This window comes from Penicillium oxalicum, chromosome II (assembly GCF_001723175.1).
Source record: "Penicillium oxalicum strain HP7-1 chromosome II, whole genome shotgun sequence".
NCBI classification, from domain to species: Eukaryota; Fungi; Ascomycota; class Eurotiomycetes; order Eurotiales; family Aspergillaceae; genus Penicillium; species Penicillium oxalicum.
In genome coordinates this window covers 1,297,997-1,317,147 of record NC_064651.1, presented here as the reverse complement: position 1 = coordinate 1,317,147, position 19,151 = coordinate 1,297,997, and the positions used below count along the sequence as shown (strand labels likewise).

The 19,151-nt window shown below is 50.2% G+C and overlaps 4 protein-coding genes across 4 annotated transcripts; all 4 read right to left on the bottom strand.

Moving 5' to 3' along the window:
* Positions 1-652: 652 nt before the first annotated feature.
* On the bottom strand, positions 653-4,538 carry POX_b02355 (DNA mismatch repair protein msh6; the record flags this gene model as incomplete). The annotated part of the gene is made up of 3 exons (XM_050111269.1): positions 653-1,351; positions 1,409-4,033; positions 4,101-4,538. The coding sequence occupies 3 exons, from the start codon at positions 4,536-4,538 to the stop codon at positions 653-655; spliced, it is 3,762 nt and encodes a 1,253-aa protein (XP_049971615.1).
* A 437-nt stretch (positions 4,539-4,975) lies between these two features.
* On the bottom strand, positions 4,976-10,897 carry POX_b02354 (uncharacterized protein; the record flags this gene model as incomplete). The annotated part of the gene is made up of 4 exons (XM_050111268.1): positions 4,976-8,105; positions 8,191-10,058; positions 10,113-10,782; positions 10,842-10,897. The coding sequence occupies 4 exons, from the start codon at positions 10,895-10,897 to the stop codon at positions 4,976-4,978; spliced, it is 5,724 nt and encodes a 1,907-aa protein (XP_049971614.1).
* A 1,790-nt stretch (positions 10,898-12,687) lies between these two features.
* Positions 12,688-14,769, bottom strand: POX_b02353 (Tyrosine--tRNA ligase; the record flags this gene model as incomplete). The annotated part of the gene is made up of 5 exons (XM_050111267.1): positions 12,688-13,410; positions 13,466-13,811; positions 13,870-14,156; positions 14,213-14,366; positions 14,453-14,769. The coding sequence occupies 5 exons, from the start codon at positions 14,767-14,769 to the stop codon at positions 12,688-12,690; spliced, it is 1,827 nt and encodes a 608-aa protein (XP_049971613.1).
* A 520-nt stretch (positions 14,770-15,289) lies between these two features.
* Positions 15,290-18,136, bottom strand: POX_b02352 (uncharacterized protein; the record flags this gene model as incomplete). Its single annotated transcript, XM_050111266.1, has 2 exons — positions 15,290-17,920; positions 18,041-18,136. 2 exons carry the CDS (start codon positions 18,134-18,136, stop codon positions 15,290-15,292), a joined length of 2,727 nt encoding a protein of 908 aa, XP_049971612.1.
* Between the last annotated feature and the right edge of the window lie 1,015 nt (positions 18,137-19,151).

Genomic DNA, 19,151 nt, shown 5'->3' with positions numbered 1-19,151 from the left:
GGGTTGTCTCTTTCTATGAGATCGCTAGGATCAAGTTGTGCTGTGTCGAGTTACTGGAGCACCTTCCAGCTGGAGAAACGGTTGGAATGTTCAGCGAGAGGGACATGGAAGACTTGAGCTTCCAGTCGATCAGATATGACTTATTAGAGGAAGATGGAGCGTTTGCTGGAAACTACCAAGAAAAATCAATTCGTTTGCTTGAAACAATCAAAAATCACGCCCTGGCCCTGTTAGGGCTCCGCTCCACTTCATAGGAAGGTGGATGTTACCACTGAATGGACTATCCAGTCCAGATAGCCCAGCGGGTCGAATTGAGCCCTTGGGCCCAGTACCTACTTGAATACAATGCATTCCAGGGGACTTCAGAGCTCTTGAAAAGACTAGGTAGTGAACAGGCCTGGCATGAACCCATAGAGCAACATGTATTCATGTAGATGGAGAAATGACCCAAAAATGGATGGAAGGGTTGAACGACAAGTGTATTTACAAACAGAGCGGGAAATGTTATCACTAATTCAAACTTTGCTAGTCTAACAAATAAAAAAAGAGACGAAAGTCTTGAAGCTCAAATGAAATAAGCCGAGAACAGATACCTAGCAAAAGTCGAAAGTTTGAATAACCGAGACAACATTTCACCAGGCACATCAAAATCCTACAAAGCCTCAATAGCCTTTTGCAGTACCTCCAATCCCAACTCGGTGACGCCCTCCTCCTCGCCCTCGTCATTGGCGGTTGACTCGCGCAAGGCCCAGGCAACATCACTCCACCAGCCCAGTCCAACCAAACCGCCGCCTTTGCGACGTTCCAAGCTTTCCTTGAGACGACTGGTATGTTCCCATTGCTTGGCCGCAACCTCGGCGCGTTCGATGACCTTGTTAGAGATTCCACACATGGCCGCGCAGTGCATACCGAAACTGCCCTCTGCCACGCCGCTCTCAAGTTTGTAAAGGAAGGTGACCCGGCGCTCAACATCGTCGACGTGGATTGCCATCCGCTTGGGAGCGATTTCAGGGTGATGCTCAAACTCGGCCGCGAGTGAGTGGTAGTGCGTTGCGAAGAATCCCATGGCACCGATGTGTGTCGCAACATGGTGCAATACAGCTTGCGCGACCGCAACGCCATCGTAGGAACTGGTACCGCGACCAAGCTCGTCCAGGATGACCAGCGATCGTGGCGTGGCTTCGGAGAGGATCTTTTTGGTCTCGGCCAATTCAACAAAGAAGGTCGACTGCGCAGCAAAAATATTGTCATTCGCACCCAAGCGGGACATGATGCGATCAACCGGAGTCAACCTAGCAGACTTGCACGGCAAGTAACATCCGATTTGAGCCATGATGACAGCTACACAGGTCTGTTTTCTGGTATTAGCAATGGCAGAAATTTCAGAATCATGGGGATGAGCACATACCATTCGCAGAAGAGTCGATTTTCCAGCGGCGTTGGCACCTGTAAGCAGATCGATGTTCGCATGCTTGCCACCGAGTTGCACATCGTTCGGGATAAAGTCCTCCACGGACGAAAGAAGACAAGGGTGTCGGAGCTCGTCAAATTCGAGGACGCTGCGCTTTTCTTCCACAAAGATAGGACGGCAGCTCGGTTGCCCGAGTGAGGCAGAAGCCTTGGCCAAACTGATCAGACAATCTAGCTGTGCAACGATACGTACAGCCGCAAGCCATGTGCCGTAGTGCTCATCGAATCGAGCATGGAATCGACCAGCGACCTCCTTCACGATTTGACTGTGGGTTTCTTGGGCCTCTTGCAATTTTCGAATCAGGCTGCGAAGTTCGGGGAAGTAGTATCGTTTCACCTGCTTGGTTGCGGACATTTGATCCCAGTTCTTCGGGATGTTCTTGACCTTGATTGGAACTTCGAGTTGATAGATCTCCTTTCCGTTGTCACGATAGCAGATGGCAGTGGAGCCCAAGTCGCGACGGGCCTTCTTCAAGAGATTGTCGAGATCTTTGTGAAGCTGTTCAATGGTCTCCTGTGATCTGTCAAAGTCGTCCTCGACGCCAGCTTCGGGAACCAAAATCCCATTCTCTTTCGCCTTCGGTCGATCAAACGCGGTTTTCCAATACGACAGTAATGATGTGAGGTCTGGCATTCCCTCAATAAGCTGACCGATGATACCGTCTCCGGAACCGCTTTCCCTGAGCAAACCCATGGTGTACTCGATTTGCTCAAATCCCTCGAGGACGCGAACAAAGTCTTGAGCCTTGCAGACGCCGGCATGGACACGCGAAATGAGGCGTTCAAGATCCGGCATTTTGGTCAATTGCGAAGAAAATTGATCCCGAGTACTGGGATCCGCATTGAAGGCATCAACAGCATCAAGCCTTGCATTGATCCGCTTTGCGTCCATTAAAGGATGGCATACCCATTGCTTAAACGTACGCTTCCCAAATGGAGTGATGCAACGATTCAAAAGCTGGAACAGAGTGCCCTCTTGACCACCGTCGAACGAATTGGCAAAGATTTCCATGTTGATCAAAGTCTGTCCATCCAAGACGAGACTGGAAGCCTTCTTGATGGGGTCGTACCAGGAAAAATTGCCAATGGTAATCAGATCTCGCTCAATCTTGAGAACTCGGAGATACTGCGTGAGAGCACCAAAGGCAGACATGAGGAGCTCTTTGTCTCGGGCATCACGCAGTGCTTCGGGCCAGGCTGTGATGTTGTCATCGTCCTGCGAGACAAAGTACTCACAGGCATCAAGCTCCTTCAGAGTAATGTCCGCCTCCCAGAATTCCTTGCCTGGTTTCAGGTAATTCCAAATGGTTGTAGGCCCCGTGTTGTTCTTGAGAATACGCATCACTTTTGATGACACACAGCCCCTCTCCAGAAGCATTTCCTGGGGTCTTGTCTGTGCCACGAACGTTTCGAACTTGGTCATATCCAGGTCGTCGATAAACTCAGAAATGAAGAACTGGCCCGTTGCGGTATCCACAAAGGCCAGACCAAAGGCAGGGCGATCATCCACGATTGCCTCCTTGACGGCAACGCAGTACGTAGACATGTCGTCCTGGAGCATGGATCCCTCAACGAGGGTTCCTCCGGTGAGGACACAAGCTAGCTCACGCTTGATGATCTTGTCTTCCTTGCCACCCTTTTTCGCGTCTCGTTCGCGCATTTCCTTTCCAAGCGCAGACTCGGATTGATCCACGCGAGCGATCTTGAATCCCTTGGCAACAAATTGATTGGCCCAGTGGGACAGACTCATCTCGGGGACACCGACCATCCGCATATTGACACGATCGGTGAGTTTGAGATCAAACAGCTGATGGCCAATTGTGGCGTCATTTTCATAAAGCTCGTAGAATTTGCCCTTCTTGAAGAAGACCACCGTATCCCAGAACTTTTGCTTGATCTCCCAATATTGTTTCTCGAATGGTGAAAATTTGGACCAGGCCAATGGGGGAATGTAGATGGTGCGAGGATCATAGTCGGGATGTCCAGGGGGATTTCCATCGATGTCTTTGATATTTGCCAGCCAAGGGTAGCGATCCTCAGGCTCTCTTGTATGGGCTTTCTCTTTCTTCGTGCCCGTCGCTGAGTTTGACTGGTGTTGGACTGCGCGCTCCTTTCGCGGCTCAACGTTTTCGGGATCAAATTTCCACTGCAAGGCCGTTCCGGCTGAGCCCTCTGGCAAATCCAGGTCAAGATCGTCTTCGGCCGGCGGGGGTGGTGGTGAAGAAGGAGCCCGATTTACGCTCTTCCGCGAAGGCGCCGCGGCAGGTCGTTTACGTTTTTTCGGTGCGGACTCTTCATCAGACTCGTCGGCAACGATAAAATCCTCCATTTCTGTAGCCTGATCAGCGAAAAGCCCATACGCGACGAGGCCAGTACGCCTACCGTCATCCGAGTATCCGATCGCGTCGGCACCCTCGAATTCATCATCGCTATCCTCAACGGTTTTTCTCCGTTTTGCTGCGCGTCCGTTTGTGCTGGCCTTCCGGCTTGGGCGGAAAATGACCTCATCGTCATCTTCACCTTCGGAATCCGATTCCTTATAGCTGATCTGCTTCTTTTTGGCCTGGCAAGAGAACCCTTTATGAGCGTCGCCACTTTACTGAGTCCTTTTAGAGGGGTTCGGTACATACACGCCGCGATGGAGTCATTGCATTCTCTTGGGATTCGTCAGGTGTAGGCTGGAAGAGGGAAGATGCAGGTGTCAGCGCAAGATTTCTTGAAGGTAGAAGTGCCTTTGACCATACTTTCGTCCCATTTCCAACTACCTCCTCTTCGTCCGGTACGGGCAAGTCACTGCTAGGGACTGGGGTAAGATCCCCAGCAAAGCTCGAGAAACTCCTCTTCGGTGTTGGCTTGATTGCACTTCCTCTTCGCTGCTCACCGGCTCGTTGAGCCGGAGAAGACTCAGGCTCACGGGGTTTATTGCTGGATGGTGTCGCCGGAGAAGACTTTTGAAAGAATCCAAGGATGGATTTCTGGTTCTTCATGTTTTGCGTGCTCGACGTCGTCCGCTTCAATGCCGCTGGAGGGGGGGTCGCAGACGGCGATATCCCCGAATCTTTGGCCATTCTTTCTGTTTCCAAACCCTGTCGTGAATCAGCTTTCAAAAACAAATTCCAATGTCAGTCAAGTGTGTCTTGTTCGCGCGGTGCGACCGGTCCGAAGTGAACGAGAGCAATTCGGATGTCAAGGGAGCGCGGATGGAACTTGAGACGATAACCGATAAGGCGCGAATCGCGTCCTGTCGACGCGTTGAGTGGTTCCAGTCCCCGGCTTGGCATCTCCGTGTTTCGACCAGTCAATCGAAAGGAAAAACTATGTGGTCGACACCGTCAACCTGACCCAGGTTATTTTTAGGCAGTGCTTGACTGGCACTTTAATTCTTATGGTATCTTTGGTTATACGAAATAAAGAATGCTCCATTTTTATCGTTTGGAAAAGAATATTGTTCATCGAGCTAAAATGGAACGTCAAAACATATACTTGAACAATACACTGGTATGAATCAAGCCCAGAATGCGCGGAATTTCTCGTTGAACTCGCTCTGCAGCATTTTGAAAGCCTTCAAAACGAGTAAAATGCGACCGTCCTCGGAATCAGACGCGGCAGAGGACTTTTGCACCGTTGCCTTGGGGAACTTCCTGCCTTCGCGTCGAGCTGCTCTTGTTTTCCACGGTGATGGGGCTTCCGGCTCTTCATCCACCTCGTTGGGTGCATCGCTGAGATCATCATCCCAATTTTCCGCCACAAGACTGCCCTTAGACTTCGTGCGCGTGGCAGGTGCGGGCGAGGCCATGGTTGTCCTGGGTGATTGGGCTTTAGTTGCTTGATTAGGGACCGTCATCTTCTCATCGAATTCTATGCCCTCGTCGTCCAACTCCAGTTCATAAGCCTCTCCTTGTCCCATCACGTCCAGCATATCAAGGTCCGTGTCTGGTGTCAGTTTCAAGAAGTTTTCCAGGCTTGTCACGATTGTCGCAAGCACGAGAGAAAAGTCGTTGAGCAAAAACCACAGATCACCTCTACGGATACCATTTTCGTGGATCAATGCGGTAACATTGCCATGCTTGAAGAAATCATAAAGGTACGCGTTGAGCGGCGCAACTTCCTCGGGGTGAACCCCCACATATGGCACGACAGCTTCTTCAAGCCATACTCCGCTCCGGACAATCTGACAGAGATCTGAGATATGACGACATTCATCGCCCTGACCCGACAGCGCATAAAAGGGAGAGGCAATGCGGACCTCTGCTTTGAATTCGGAGAGAAAGCTGCTGAGTTCGGCCATTGCTGTTTCACCTCCACATTCGATCTTCGTCAAGGGGAGGGTACGGTCAGGCTCGGTAACATGCTGCTCGATAAATGTAGCAACGTACGCAGTGTAAATACGGAGGGTCTCTTGGTTGTGCTTCTTGAGAATCTTGACCGCCCTCGATGGCATGGGAGGCAAAACGACGACGGATGTCGATTTTTGAGTCTTGGCTTTGATGTTTTCAAGGTTGGCTTGGCGGATGGGTTGACGGCCAAACAAGTGTGACAAGACGAGCATGAGCGAGCGCAGGGTGGTTGTTTTATCCCTTGAGCTTGAAAGTGGCCTGCAAAGTTTGTGGAAGAACCCTGAGTTCAACAAAGCGTGGAAAGCGAAACTGGAGTTTTCAGTATAGTAGAGATGGCCAACACATCCGGCAAAATTCAAAGGAGCACCATGTCGGGACAGCAGGTCGTTGCGTCGAAGGTACTCCAAGGAAAATCGCAGATGATGAAGCACTGTGTGCCTCATTTCTGCTCCACCAAGATAGATTCGCGGACTGGTCAAGATGGAATTGATTGCCCTGACTGCGAACGGGGCGTTCTTCGACTCATGCAAAAGGTTGCACAGTCGGAGCACCAGACTGGTGGTAATCGGAAAGTGGCCATTCAAATGTGGAAGTCTCGAGCTCATGAGACGATAGACTTTCGTATCTGAGATGTTTTGGAATACCACGTTTCCAAGCACGTCAAAGCCTCGACGGCCAGCCCGACCAGAAGCCTGGCGATAGTTCAGCGCGGTGAGGAACACCGAATCTCCTGAGAAAACCACCGTTTTACAAGGCATGTTGATACCCAGAGCCAAAGTACCGGTGGCAATGACGACCCGTAGATATCCTTTGCGGAACAGAATTTCGCAAACCTGGCGATATTTTCGATTCATACCAGCATGGTGAACACCGATCCCACGTTGCAACGCTGAGATTAGCCATTGGGGTACCCCCCGATGGCCAAGCTGATCTGCATATTGCTGGAAGATCGAGGGGGACAGTTTCTTAATGTCGGCAATATGAAACCCGTCGACTGGAGCGTCAGGATCGAAAGATTCAAACTGACTGACTTCTGTCGAGGCAGTCTCTCGTTCGCGTTCTGCGCGTGACATCTCGTCACGCCCACTGACATTTTTGGAAGCCTTCGGCAATCCCTTTTTGCTGGTTTTTGCGCGTTCAATCTTCCATTCGTCCCACTTTTCAATCTTTCGTTTCCAAGTGGGATCTGTGTCCTTCCACTTCTTTTCGGCGGAAGTAAAATGTTCGAGCAAGTTTTTGCAAATACGTTCGCACATGCTGCGGTCATAGTTGAAGAATAAGGCAGGTAGTGCATTTTGGCCATGTAAGGTGCAGATAAGAGGAAGTGTCGTCTCCAAGACATTGCCAGTGTTGACAGACCTCACGGAGGTATGCTCACTTCGACCTTTTACCGAGCTGAACAGGTCCGGTCTCCGCGTGTGGACCGTTGATCGCGACAACTCCTCCATCACCTTGTCGAAAGGCGATGCATGGTCACTCATCCAGCTTCTCAAGAGCGCTTTCAGCTGTGATTCCCACCTCACGACATCCACCTTCCGGACCAATGCTGGAAGACATATATTTGGATCTACAGATGGATCCACGAGGTATCCCGGGCACTCGTGCTTTTTCATAGCTTCCCAAAGCGTAAGACAGTCACGCGGTTCAAAGCTCAAATCTTCAGGCATCCCCCTTGAGCGGTCAAAGAGACTGGAGACTGGATGCACAAATCTCATATAAGATGTTTCATCAAGACCAAGAGGAGAGAGCTTTGGGGGCTCTGAAAATCCACCAAAGGCGAAACGAGTCGGTGGATGATAGACGTATTTTCGCAGATCCGAGTATCGTTGCCGATGTTCAATCGTCTTCAAATCGGTCCCGGTAGCCTTTTGAGTCATTGCGAGCCATTCACAGAATTCTTGAGGATTGCCTACAGTGGCGGAGAGAGCGATAATTGGACAAGGGGCCATCAACAAGAGCTGCTCCCACACCACGCCGTCTTCGGCCTGGCCGATGCAATGAACCTCGTCGAAGATAATTCTTTTCACTCTGGATGACCAAGATTGTGCATTCGACGGCGCAAGCAACATGATCTGAAGGATATGTGGAACGGTAATGAGAACTTGGCAGCCAGCAGGGTTGTTGATACGATAATCACGAGTATGGATAGCCCAAACCGACTTGCCGTCAAATCGATACGACTTTGAGAATCTTGCCTGGACTTCCGCAGCAATCTGATTGACCAAAGCTTTTGTCGGAGCGACATAGACGAGGATTCCATCATCATCTTCCTCCAGAATTTGTTTCATTGCGTAAAACCTGTTCATGCCGACGTAAGCCATTTGTAAATGTGAAAAGTCCTCGTGAAGAATATAATAGAGGTGCAAGATGCAACAGAACTCACGAGATGAAAGTTTTTCCGGAACTTGTGGGTGCAACAACAAAGACGCTGGTTTTAGCGTCAATCTGGTCCAGCACTTCGCGTTGCCATCTATCAGGCTCGAAGTCGTGAACACGACTGTCGGGAGCAGAATCCACATTACGATCCATGAAGGGACCGCCGTGAAGAAGCTGAAATTCAATTGGCGAAGTCGACAATTTAGCAGCCCCTAAGTCCTTCTTGGTCAAAGGGACACATTGAAATGAAAGTTGCTGATCGCTGTGAGCTTCGAGCTTTACCCCTGGTAAGCCCAGTATCTTACTGACATCGGTCACGTAGGTGACTATGTCCACTGTTAGAGTATCTTGCAGTTTGGAGATCTGCCAGATAGTTTCCCAGATGAATGACATGATGGTGGGAATGGATTGCTGACGGTTGCTTTTGGCACTGTCCCGCAACAGTCGTACCAAGGTATCCAACTGATACGTGAGAATCTCCGCACCGACAGCGTCGCTTTTGTCCACTTGTTTGCTGGTGAAATACTCTTTGACTTTAACATATCTGTTGACGAGGTCAAGCTCCTTGTCGAGGCCCTTTCTGATGAAGATCCATTTTTTTATGACTTTGTCGCGCACCTCGGCTTGCTTTGCCATCATGAGCTTTGCGGCCTGGTCTCGCACTGCTGGCTTTGCCGCAGTATGGGATTTTTTCTTTGGCAGGTGGGCTGAGGACGTTGAGTTTTTATTTGAGCCTGCAACAAATTTTGCTTTTCTCTTGTCATCCTTGGCGGATTTCACGAACACAGTTTCTGGCTCAAGGATTGCGCCTGTGGCGTTTGTCAAGCTGGCAGCATAGTCTCTCATTTCTGCCATAAAAATGGCATTGCGTCGCATGATAAATCTCTTCTGCCACGGGTCAAAATTGTTACCAGACTTGGTATCAAGTGGTCGTTTGGCGTTGTGCCAATGGCTCAGCTCCTTGAAGGTCTTGGAAGGCTCCGATGCGCCTACGTCTTCAACGGTGTCATCAATAGACAGATGCACCGGTTGCAGGTGAGAGTCAAAAACGGGATTTTCAAATGGCAAGACAAGATGTTCCGCTTCGGAAACCTTCTGCTGTCCTTGATTGCGCCAGAATTTCTTGTTGGGCTTTGACTTCTTTGTGGCATGTTTTTGAGACTTGTGAGGCCTCTTGTCTGAGATGAGATCTGAGATTTCCACACTAAAGTCAAAGAGCTCCTTGAGTGTCGTACATAATTGTTCGAACTTCGACCAGCTGAAAGAGCTCACTATGTCCGTTGGCGGGCGACAGTCCATATTTGAAGCTAGAAGGGAGAAGAGTCGCCCATCAAGAAGATCATACAGATCGAACTTGGCGTGCCCAGGCTCCATTACATTCTGCCAGGTATTCGAGCTCAAGATCTTGTGACCCACCCGAGCGAACTCATTTAACATGCGTTGTTCTTCTGAACCAGCTGTGTGTGCAATCGCACGGTCCGACAGCTGGCAATCCCGCAGAAGGACCGTGTGTAGAAGCAAGGCTCGGGCTGCCCCCATCTCAGTCTTGGAGATAACACCTGATTCCATCATCACGATGATAGTAGTCACGGTAAGATATTCACGCTGTGTGAAATCCATGGTCATTGCCCTCAGTGCGTTTAGAATCAAGTCCACCCCCCGCGGGTTGGCTGAGTCACAGAGAGTCTTCTCTGGAATTGGCCAAGCAGGGTTCTGGTAATCATCAAATAATGATTCTAAGCTCCCGTCGTCTTCCGAGCGGACGGCGAAGGAGTCACTGCTGTCGGAATCTTCTTCTCGCGTATTTCTCGTCTCGATGGGTTTGTGTCGACTTTGACTGTTGCTTGATGGGCGCTCAACGATTATCGACATGATCTACTTCGCGTTAGAAGGGACCTGAATCGGAATCTGTACGATCAAAAGGCTCACCTTGGTATCCCTGAATTCCAATTCATTGATCAGTGCAACATTGTAGCCGTGCATCATGAGCCGGTATATCATCTTTCGCAGGCCCGTTCGACACTGAAACGCTTGGGTCATAGAAGCATCGACTGTCACGTTCTTTTGTGACATTTCGTTTCCTTCCATTGATTCTTCGTCACTCATGGAAGAATCGGTGTCATCTGAGTCCAACTGACCCTGCTCCAGGAGGTGCTTCGGGAAAGCCCCATCGTGGCACATGAAGAAGTATGCGCCGACCCTTCGAAGGTACTGGAAGAACTCGTCAGACTCGTAGCTCTTGAGCTCGTGGACAGGCACCGCGAATTCTTCAGCAGAGGCATGTTCCTTGAGATGCCGAATGACGATCTCTCGTGTCAAAAGATACCGGTAACGGCGTTGGGGTTCAACTCCAATGGGAATACATAAATTAGCATTCTCGGCGGAAAATGCAATGTGAAAGACGCATCGTCGTCTTTGGAGTTTGTGGAGGAATGTCTCAATGAGGTAGATGGCATGGAGGATCTGGAACCCAGGAGAAAAATCGAGTTTGCTATCAGAGAAGACATGTAGCAGAAGAGAATCTCCATCGATAATAAATAGCTCATCACCGGCATAGTCCCCAACAAGGTCGACTGTCCTGGAGGGCAACTTGTCGTACCTGGACTGGTGTCAGTGTCAAGAATAGTAGAGTTGTGTACCCCAAAAATGCAAAAGTACCACCCGCGTGCTTTACTTGGGGTGACCAACCATGCTTGAAGTTGTCGGGGCTCCATCTCGTCGTATCGCTGATGTGAGTTTATGGAATGATTCCTATGTTGTTGGATACACTTGTGATGCTGAACTCGTCCGGTTGGATGGGGAGAACAGAGCAAATGAACCTTCAAAAGAGGGGGGAGATAGAAGAAAGTCATGAAATCAGAAGCGAGGGCTTGATGATGCAAAGAGGTGTTTGCCAGCGCAGCATGAGGCATCCATGCAACGTGCAGTTCCGTTTACTACTTCGCTAGACGCCCGTCGGCCACGCTGCATACTGCATGAACCATGCACGATCTCTAATTCGATGAGTTCTCCTGCCTAGCCAACAACTTGACGGGCCATCTGGCCCCCTCCTCTCAAGCCGGCAGGGGTGTCCAAATCCCGGTCATGAACAAGGACGATTCGTGTCTCGTGTCTCGTGTCCTCGAGACTCATGAGGGGATTTGCCACGTAAATTGAGACAGGCGTCAACATTCTCTCGAGGATACTAGCCTCATTCTCCCTTGACATGGCCCAGTCCTTCTTCGCTTGCCGCCGACATACTGCAAGTCCTTCTACTTTCGTCGATTTAGACGATTGCGTTTGCCGATAAGGCAGAACTTGGAGATCTGAGCGCGACCATTCACCTGTTTATTTTCACCATTCCCCAGTCGAACTTGACAAGCCTTGCGTGAGTTAAGAATTAGTATGATGTACCACTTTATACTTGGATGCGGACAAAAATCGCTTTGCGGCACGGGGAAGCTACTAAGAAGGAACCTAAGTTCCCTAGTAGATAAAGGATTTCAATCTCAGTCTAGTCCAACGATACTGGAGAGCCTGCTCTCGCAATCTCCCTTGTCTGTTTGCTCTATTCTATATTTTCCATTATTCATCATTTTTCCTCGCTATATTTCTAGCTCCTACTCTTCTATACTTTCCCTCGCCGTCTTGGTGTTGCTGTCTCTCCATCTATTCTTGCCCGCGTAATGAGTGTCCACAAGCTGACCGAGCCAGCGGGAGATCCTACTACTAGGTACCTACCCAGGTACAATCTCTCGACTAGGTAAATACGTAGGTTCAGCTCTATCTGAACCGCATCAAACAAGTACGTAATGAATTCATTCATCCCCGCTCCTCAGGCTTATTTTACCCCTTTACGCCAGTCCAGCGATTGTCTATCTACACTATGCTTGGATTGTATCAACGAGGAGGTGATGCCATGAAGAGAATATACAAATTTCATATCATCCAAAGAAACTCGCACAGTCTTTGAAATATTAACCAGTCCTTCGGACTGCACATTCATAGTTCACCCTCTCTTGGACTATCTTGTGACATGTACTATTCAAAGTAAACTTTTGTATACTTACTGGTCCCTTTGCAAAACTACGAGGCTTTCAATGATGTCTTCCGCATTGCACATTCACCTCTCCCTCGCTCTTCTTTTTCCCCACTTTTGGGGCTTTCACTATGAAATCCTACAACCAAGCGCTAGCAATATTGTCTGTAATGGAGAACCGCGATGGAAATCAAAACTGGGTCACCTAGATCATGCAAATGAACCTTGAGGATGAGGATCATCTTCGTAGAAAGTACAGCCATCTGAAGGAATGTCTAGGACGGGTACCACTGCAATCCTTAATATAGGTAGTGCTACTTCCTCAGCAATCAAAAAAGGTACGTGTTACAGAATGGAAAGAGTTAGGTAAGTATAGAGTAGTATGCTGTATGATACATTATGGTACATGAAACGCAAGGCCAGAATGACAATGCAGAAGATAATTCTGGCCAAAGCATAGGTTGACGATCACCAACCGCATTGAAATCACTCCTTTGACTCTGAAGGCTGGGTGAGCTCCTCCCAACCGGGTGCAGTCAGCCCCTGCGCCCGAAAGTCCTCGTCGCTGACAATCTCAACCATCTTGAACTTCCACTTTCCAAGCTTCAGCATCAAAAGGTTGTCTCCGATAATATACTCCTCGGTCTTCTCCGCAGGCCACGGGCGAATAGGAGTAAACGCCAGATCATCAGACATGGGTCCGCTGTCACCTGGACGGCTACCCACGTAGGCGCCATTGTTGACGATGACGCGGTGGCCTTCGCTCTTGGACGAGACGAGACCTGCGGACCAAAGGATTTTGTTGAACGACTGATTGTAGACGAGAGATCTGGGAAGAGTGACCCGGGCGTTGGGCATGTTTGCAAAGTTGGTCTGCGATGCGAAGGGATTCCCGGATTGCGGAGTCGTGAAGCTAGATGTTGAAGACTGAGCATGGCTTGCGGGGGGGCTGGAGGTGCGTGGCATGGGCGACGGCTCGCCCGTGGAAGATCGAGGACGGAAAAGTTGACGATGTTGCAGAGACACGGCATCAGCTTCATCTTTGCCGTGCACGAGCTCAACAAACTCGTAAGCGAGTTTGTGCTGGGCGATTCGCTTAGAGGGATCCTGATTTTGCTCCTCCATGATGGTGGCAATCTCAGGCAGAGGAATGAAGGTGAACAGCTTAAGATATCTCTCAACAGTGTCGTCGGGTGTGCGGACGAAGAACTATCAATTTGTCAGAAGGTCGTAGATAACTCAGCGGACAGGGAAATTTGAATACCTGATAAAGCTCAAAGGTTGAAGTCATGTCCTTGTCAAGCCAAATCGCATTGCCCGCGGACTTTCCAAACTTTTCACCAGACGAAGTAGTCAGAAGAGGAGTCGTGAAGCCAATGGGCCGATCCAACTCGGATTCCAATGGATTTCGCAGCTGCTCGTCTGCCGTATTACGGCTGATCGCCTTGACGGCGTCCATTCCGAAAAGAATATTTCCATATTGGTCAGCTCCACCAACTTGCACTTGTGTGCCCTTTTGAAACATCGTCCACCAGTCCCACGCTTGAAGGAGCGGGTAGGAGAATTCGGCAAAAGACATGCCGTCGCCTTGGCTCAGTCGAGTCTTGACACTGTTTCTGTTTGTCAGCAAAGCGTCCTGCGCAATGGGAAGAAGTGAACGAAACCCACGTGTCTCGCCCAAGCATCGGACCAAGTCTCATATATGCGCCCAAATCTCGAAGGACCTCGATAAAAGGCATTGAGTTCCACCATGTATTGTTGTTCAGTAGTGCTCGCTTCCAGATCGGTTTTCTCGTGTAGCCGTGTCGTCGCCCATACTGCTCGATACTGCTGCCGAGTTTCTTCAGCTGCATGTGCATGCTGGCCATGTTCGCCTTGCGAATTGAAGAGTGTACTTGGTCGCGGCCCTTCAATCGTCCGGTTGGGTCGCCGACGCGAGATGTGGCACCACCAAGCTGGTGAGATGATCAGTCATTGTCTCTCCTACTCCAGATAGGTCATCTAGCCTTACCAAAAACGTCACCGGCAACCCCCAAACATAGCCCCAGGCCAGCACCATGAAAGGAAGCATATGTCCGACGTGCATCGAAGGTGCTGTGGGGTCGATACCGACGTAGATACCTGCGCGCTTCTCGGTGAAGACTTTATGCAAAAGCTCTCGTTCTCTAGTAGTAAACAAAAAATGATTAGTTTACAGATTGATCACTGAGCAGCCTCACAGGAGGGCATCAGAGAAAATGCTCTCACTAACCCAACAACATCATGAATCAACCCGCGCTCCTCCAGATGAGTCGCAAAGTCCTTCCGCTTTCCCGCCTTAATTTCCTCGGCATGACGGGCCCATTCATCCTTGCCTTCTTGGACACGCTGCAGGTATTTTTGTGTGATCCAGCGCTTCTGTCCAGAAGGGTCGAGCTTGTATGAGGAGAGAACAGGACGCCGGGTTTCGCATAGAGCTGAGATTGTTTGCGCGGTAACTCCGAAGCTACGTGCTCCGCATGGCAGCCTCAGTGATAGATGACCATGACGACAAGCCCCTCGGGGGATCAGTACGGTCCGTGGCCACATTGGACCGAGTAATTTAGAAGAATTGAGACAATGTGCTTCGCATTGACTCGCAAACGCGATATGATTTGGCCGCAGCAGCTCCGAGATTCTTTCGATAAGAGATCGGGTTATCGTTGATGCGTGCGCTGTGGACCCTTCCGCTACGGAGACCACGCGCAGACCCTCGCAGGTACCTTCACTTTGCGGTGACCTCAGTTGTCTAAATGATCTTGTTTACGGAGATGATATCGCTGTAATTATTGATCGGGAAACCGCTGACTGGTATCCGTCCTACTAGAAGTATACTTCTGCGCACCAGCCAGTCGTTTATTGTGGCATTTCCTGTATCCAAGTTGAGCATAGGTATATCATGTTCTGCAGTATATTACTAGACGGATTTCTGTAAGGGCTATTTTGTCTTGACCAGGGACTGAGCGTAGTATGAGGGACATGGCAGTGAGATGCATTGTATTTCTCAGAGTACAAATGGAATAAGGTACTTGTCTGACCCTCGAAGATCTATTCACACTCACGCAATCACTTATGCCATAAAAATCCGAACAAAGGCCTCGTTGCTCCACCCACTGTCGAGTTTCATCTCCTTCCAAGCGGCGAGGACGTCAACAGCCAGAACATTGCCCATCTCTCCACCTTCCTTCCAGACGGCGCGCTGCGGAACCGGCTGTCCAAGAATTGTGATCATAAAATCATCTTCAATGCTGCGATCGGCTAGATCTGAGATGTACAGACCAAGTGTCCCAAGTGCCTTCAAGTGTACATCGCAGCGAAGCCGCCCGTTTTCCACCACGGATGTGTCCGAGGAAACTACAGCAGCCGCGCCTGTCATTTTCCCTATTAGGCCGAGGATGGCCACATGAGTGAGCGACTTCAAACCGGCCTTGCCATGTCTCTCTTTGAGTTCGAAGGAATGGGTGGGATAGGCGGTAAGTATTTCCCAGCCCTTTGGCTCGAGAACAATCGCAGCCAGAGCATCGTTGACGCGTGGTTTAAGGCGATTCGTCACTTTGCCGCTAGTGTGTGCGCGTACCACATAGTCTCCATCAGAATTCTCGTGAATTCCTGGGAAATCAGTCAAGGAGACGATGCACGAAGCCTCGGCCGGGCGTATGTTGAAAAGACCTATAATACCGCTTCCAGTCTTGGCCCAACCGGTGTAGCTTCCGACTCTCAGGATATGTCCCTCGTTGTAGTCATGGTATACGTCGAGACTACGACCAATCACGCTCGGACGAAGGATCACGGTGGTCCCCTGCACAGTCAGTGCAGTCATCTGATTGATGAGATTCACATCATGCTTGCCGGGTTCGTCGGTGATATAGATGGGTCCACCAGACACGCAGCGGGCAGCAGCATGGAAAGCAGCGTAAGAGTGGCTTGTCTGAAACATGTCCCAGTCCGGCAGAGCATTCAGGTACCGGGTGAAAAGAGCATTATGTGCATTGCAGAACACGTGCCATGGGTGCGATGACGGAATCTCTGGGAAGAAGTCATCCGAGTTTCGCAGGGTGATGGAAGGCTTATTTGTTGGCAATTGCGAATGGAAGATCATCTGAGGGATGAGTGACATGCACGAGATTGCCCGATTACTAAAATGTCTCAGAGTTGCCAGCGACCAGGCATCTTGGTACGATGCCATGTATTGCTTGCGGTCATTCGCGGAATCCAGGAGATCGAGGAAGAACTGTGCATCAGCTTTGACCGAGTCTACACCCCACGATCTCAGAGACCCGTAGAAGTCGTCATAGAATCTCTGCACATCATCGGGATGGATGGTCAGAATCTTGCCGTCCCCTACGTTGTGTGCAATCGGGCCCCCTGCCGCAGGATCCTTGACCTTAACCTCTTTCGTCTTGTATTTTTGTGCGAGGTCTCCATCGGGGCAAATGCCACCCCAATAGCCCAGCAAAGCGTGCCAAACCGCGATGTGGCCGATATTGCGATGGCTTTGACGGATAGTGTCGACTGTTCGCTGGAGACCACGTGGAAATGCCTTGGGGTTCGCCTCGAATTGCTTCCATCTCCGCCGGAACTGAGACTCTCCTTCATTATCGAGGCTCTGCCAATTGTCATCGATGATGAGATTCACGATATGAATATCATTCGCTTTCAACGAGTCCAGGGCGTGGAGAATTTTTTCCTCGTTGAGATTTTGACCCAGGCCATTCCAGGTGCAGTAGGTCAGGCCATCAATCCAATCGGCAAGCCATTGTGTTTTCATGTCCTTTTCCACCACCACGACATCCTCATCGGGCATGGGTGAGACCGCTTGCTCCGAGGGGGACTTTTCATTACTCTCGAACGGTTTCACAATTTTCCGTGATTCGTACATGACGGCGCACATTGCGACCTCAAAGTCTTTGGCGACTGCTGCCACGATTTGGAATTCCGTCCTCTCGCTGTTGTCATTGCGGGCCTGAAGGACAACTTCACCGTCACCACTCGACTGAAAGACAGTCAATACATCATTAACTCCGGATATCGCCAAGAGCACAAGATGCGTTCCATCTTTGCGAAGAAACGAGCAAAAAATCGCATCTTCTGTCAAATGAAAACGATTCTTACCGTGTCGGGGACCAAGCCAAGGACTCCAGATGCGCACCAGTGAGAAGAACTTGATCCATGACGAGGGTGTCCCCAGAGTGACCTCTTTCGTACCAGACACGTCTTGCTGAGCTGCGTCCACCTCTCCCCGAATTTGCCAGAGTACCGACCCGGGTGCCTCTGTTCGCCGTGATTCGACCGTCAGTTCAGGAGACAGGTTATCGATGTATTTGGCAAGCTCCTCTGCGGCATTCCCCGAGTCGGCAGCTACAGCTCCTGATTTGTCTGACTTTGCGGCAATCACAAGTTCTCCATCGCCGACGCACTCCTGCTGATTCGCCCATTGCCATTCGACGTCAGGGCCTGTTCGAAAACGCGTGGTGAATTGCGCATGCACAGCAGTTGGCGGTAAGTGAATCTCGCCACGGAAGACATGACGGTGATACTTGTAGTTCTCTTCAGTCCCATTTAACAGTGGCGCAACAGAGGAGTCGCAAGCGCTCAGTGGCAGCGCGGACCACTCGGTACTGCCGATATTATGCCAGACCTGAGCTTCCCACGACTGTGTCGGAAGAGAAGTACTTGATTCGACAACCACCGTGAAGGTCACCTAGGTGGATTCCAGAGACAGGCAATTAGTCATCTCACATCCGTCGGTTTGAGAGTTCAATACTTTGAAATTCGCTTGGTCAAATTCTATGTAGTGTGCCGAGTCATTGCCGCCACATACCGTATCATCCGCGTCCGGGTCAACTGCTTGCTGCCGGTGCCAGTTGGTGATTTGGCCCAACGGCGGGTAGCAAGTCACCCGAGCAAATAGAGCCATCTGTGCTGATCGAATGAATGTGGCTTGACGAGGTCTCTCGTTTCTGCTGGGTCCGATAATGGGTAGTGTAGAGGAAGTGTCTCTCATACTTGTTGGCATGAGGGGTAGATATAGACCAGAATGGGTGGAGACCGCTGGATGACGAATGTTTATTTCAACATAGATTATCAGATACGGGGTATAGATTACTCGACAAGCACCGTTTCTAGCTTGATTCGGTGCGGACAGGATCGGACACGGGGGGGGGTCACTCTATGAGGATTGAATCGAGTCTAGAAGTGAGGGGATCGCGACGGTTGTGCTGCAAGTCGGGTACATGATGGCACCAGAGCATATCCATTTGGTCAGCATGTCCAGGCCGGGGGCCGTGAGGGGCACCCGCGCGGGTACTGAGACTACGGAGAAAACTCAAGCCAACGAACCACAGAGTTATGTACCTTCGGGCTGCAGTAACAGAATCCGTGGTCCGTCTCCAACTGTTCTTACCACGTCAACCTCGGGCTTAGTTCGACCGAATGCTTCGCTCATCGCCGAGAAACAAGACACCACAGAAGTACATGCGCTAAGCCCTCACTCAAACATGTCACGCCAATCAATCAGCCAGACTGTTTATAGGCACTGACCGTGTCGAAACGATCAAAGTACACCTTTTTGGATGTCTTGTTTCGTGCTGCTCTTCAGGGCTTCCGTGTCGAGAAAGGCAATTCTCGAGTACCGATCGCAAACCGGGACGTTTCGTTTATCACATTCCTTTCATGATTCTTCCGCCAACAATAATCCAGGGGTCTCCCAAGTACAAGGAAACCGATAACTACTTGCTTATTCCAAATCTTGGCCAACGTTAACAGGGCAAGAGTCTCGCAATCTAGGGGAGGAAAAAGAAAACGGTTTGTGTCTGTTGGGTCGATGGCGGCTTTGTTAGCTCAAAATACAGACAGACATGGTTGAAGTAAGCTAGATTGTGGCGGTGTGCCATCAAGTATCTCAACCCACTCGTGTCTTTGATTATAGCCCG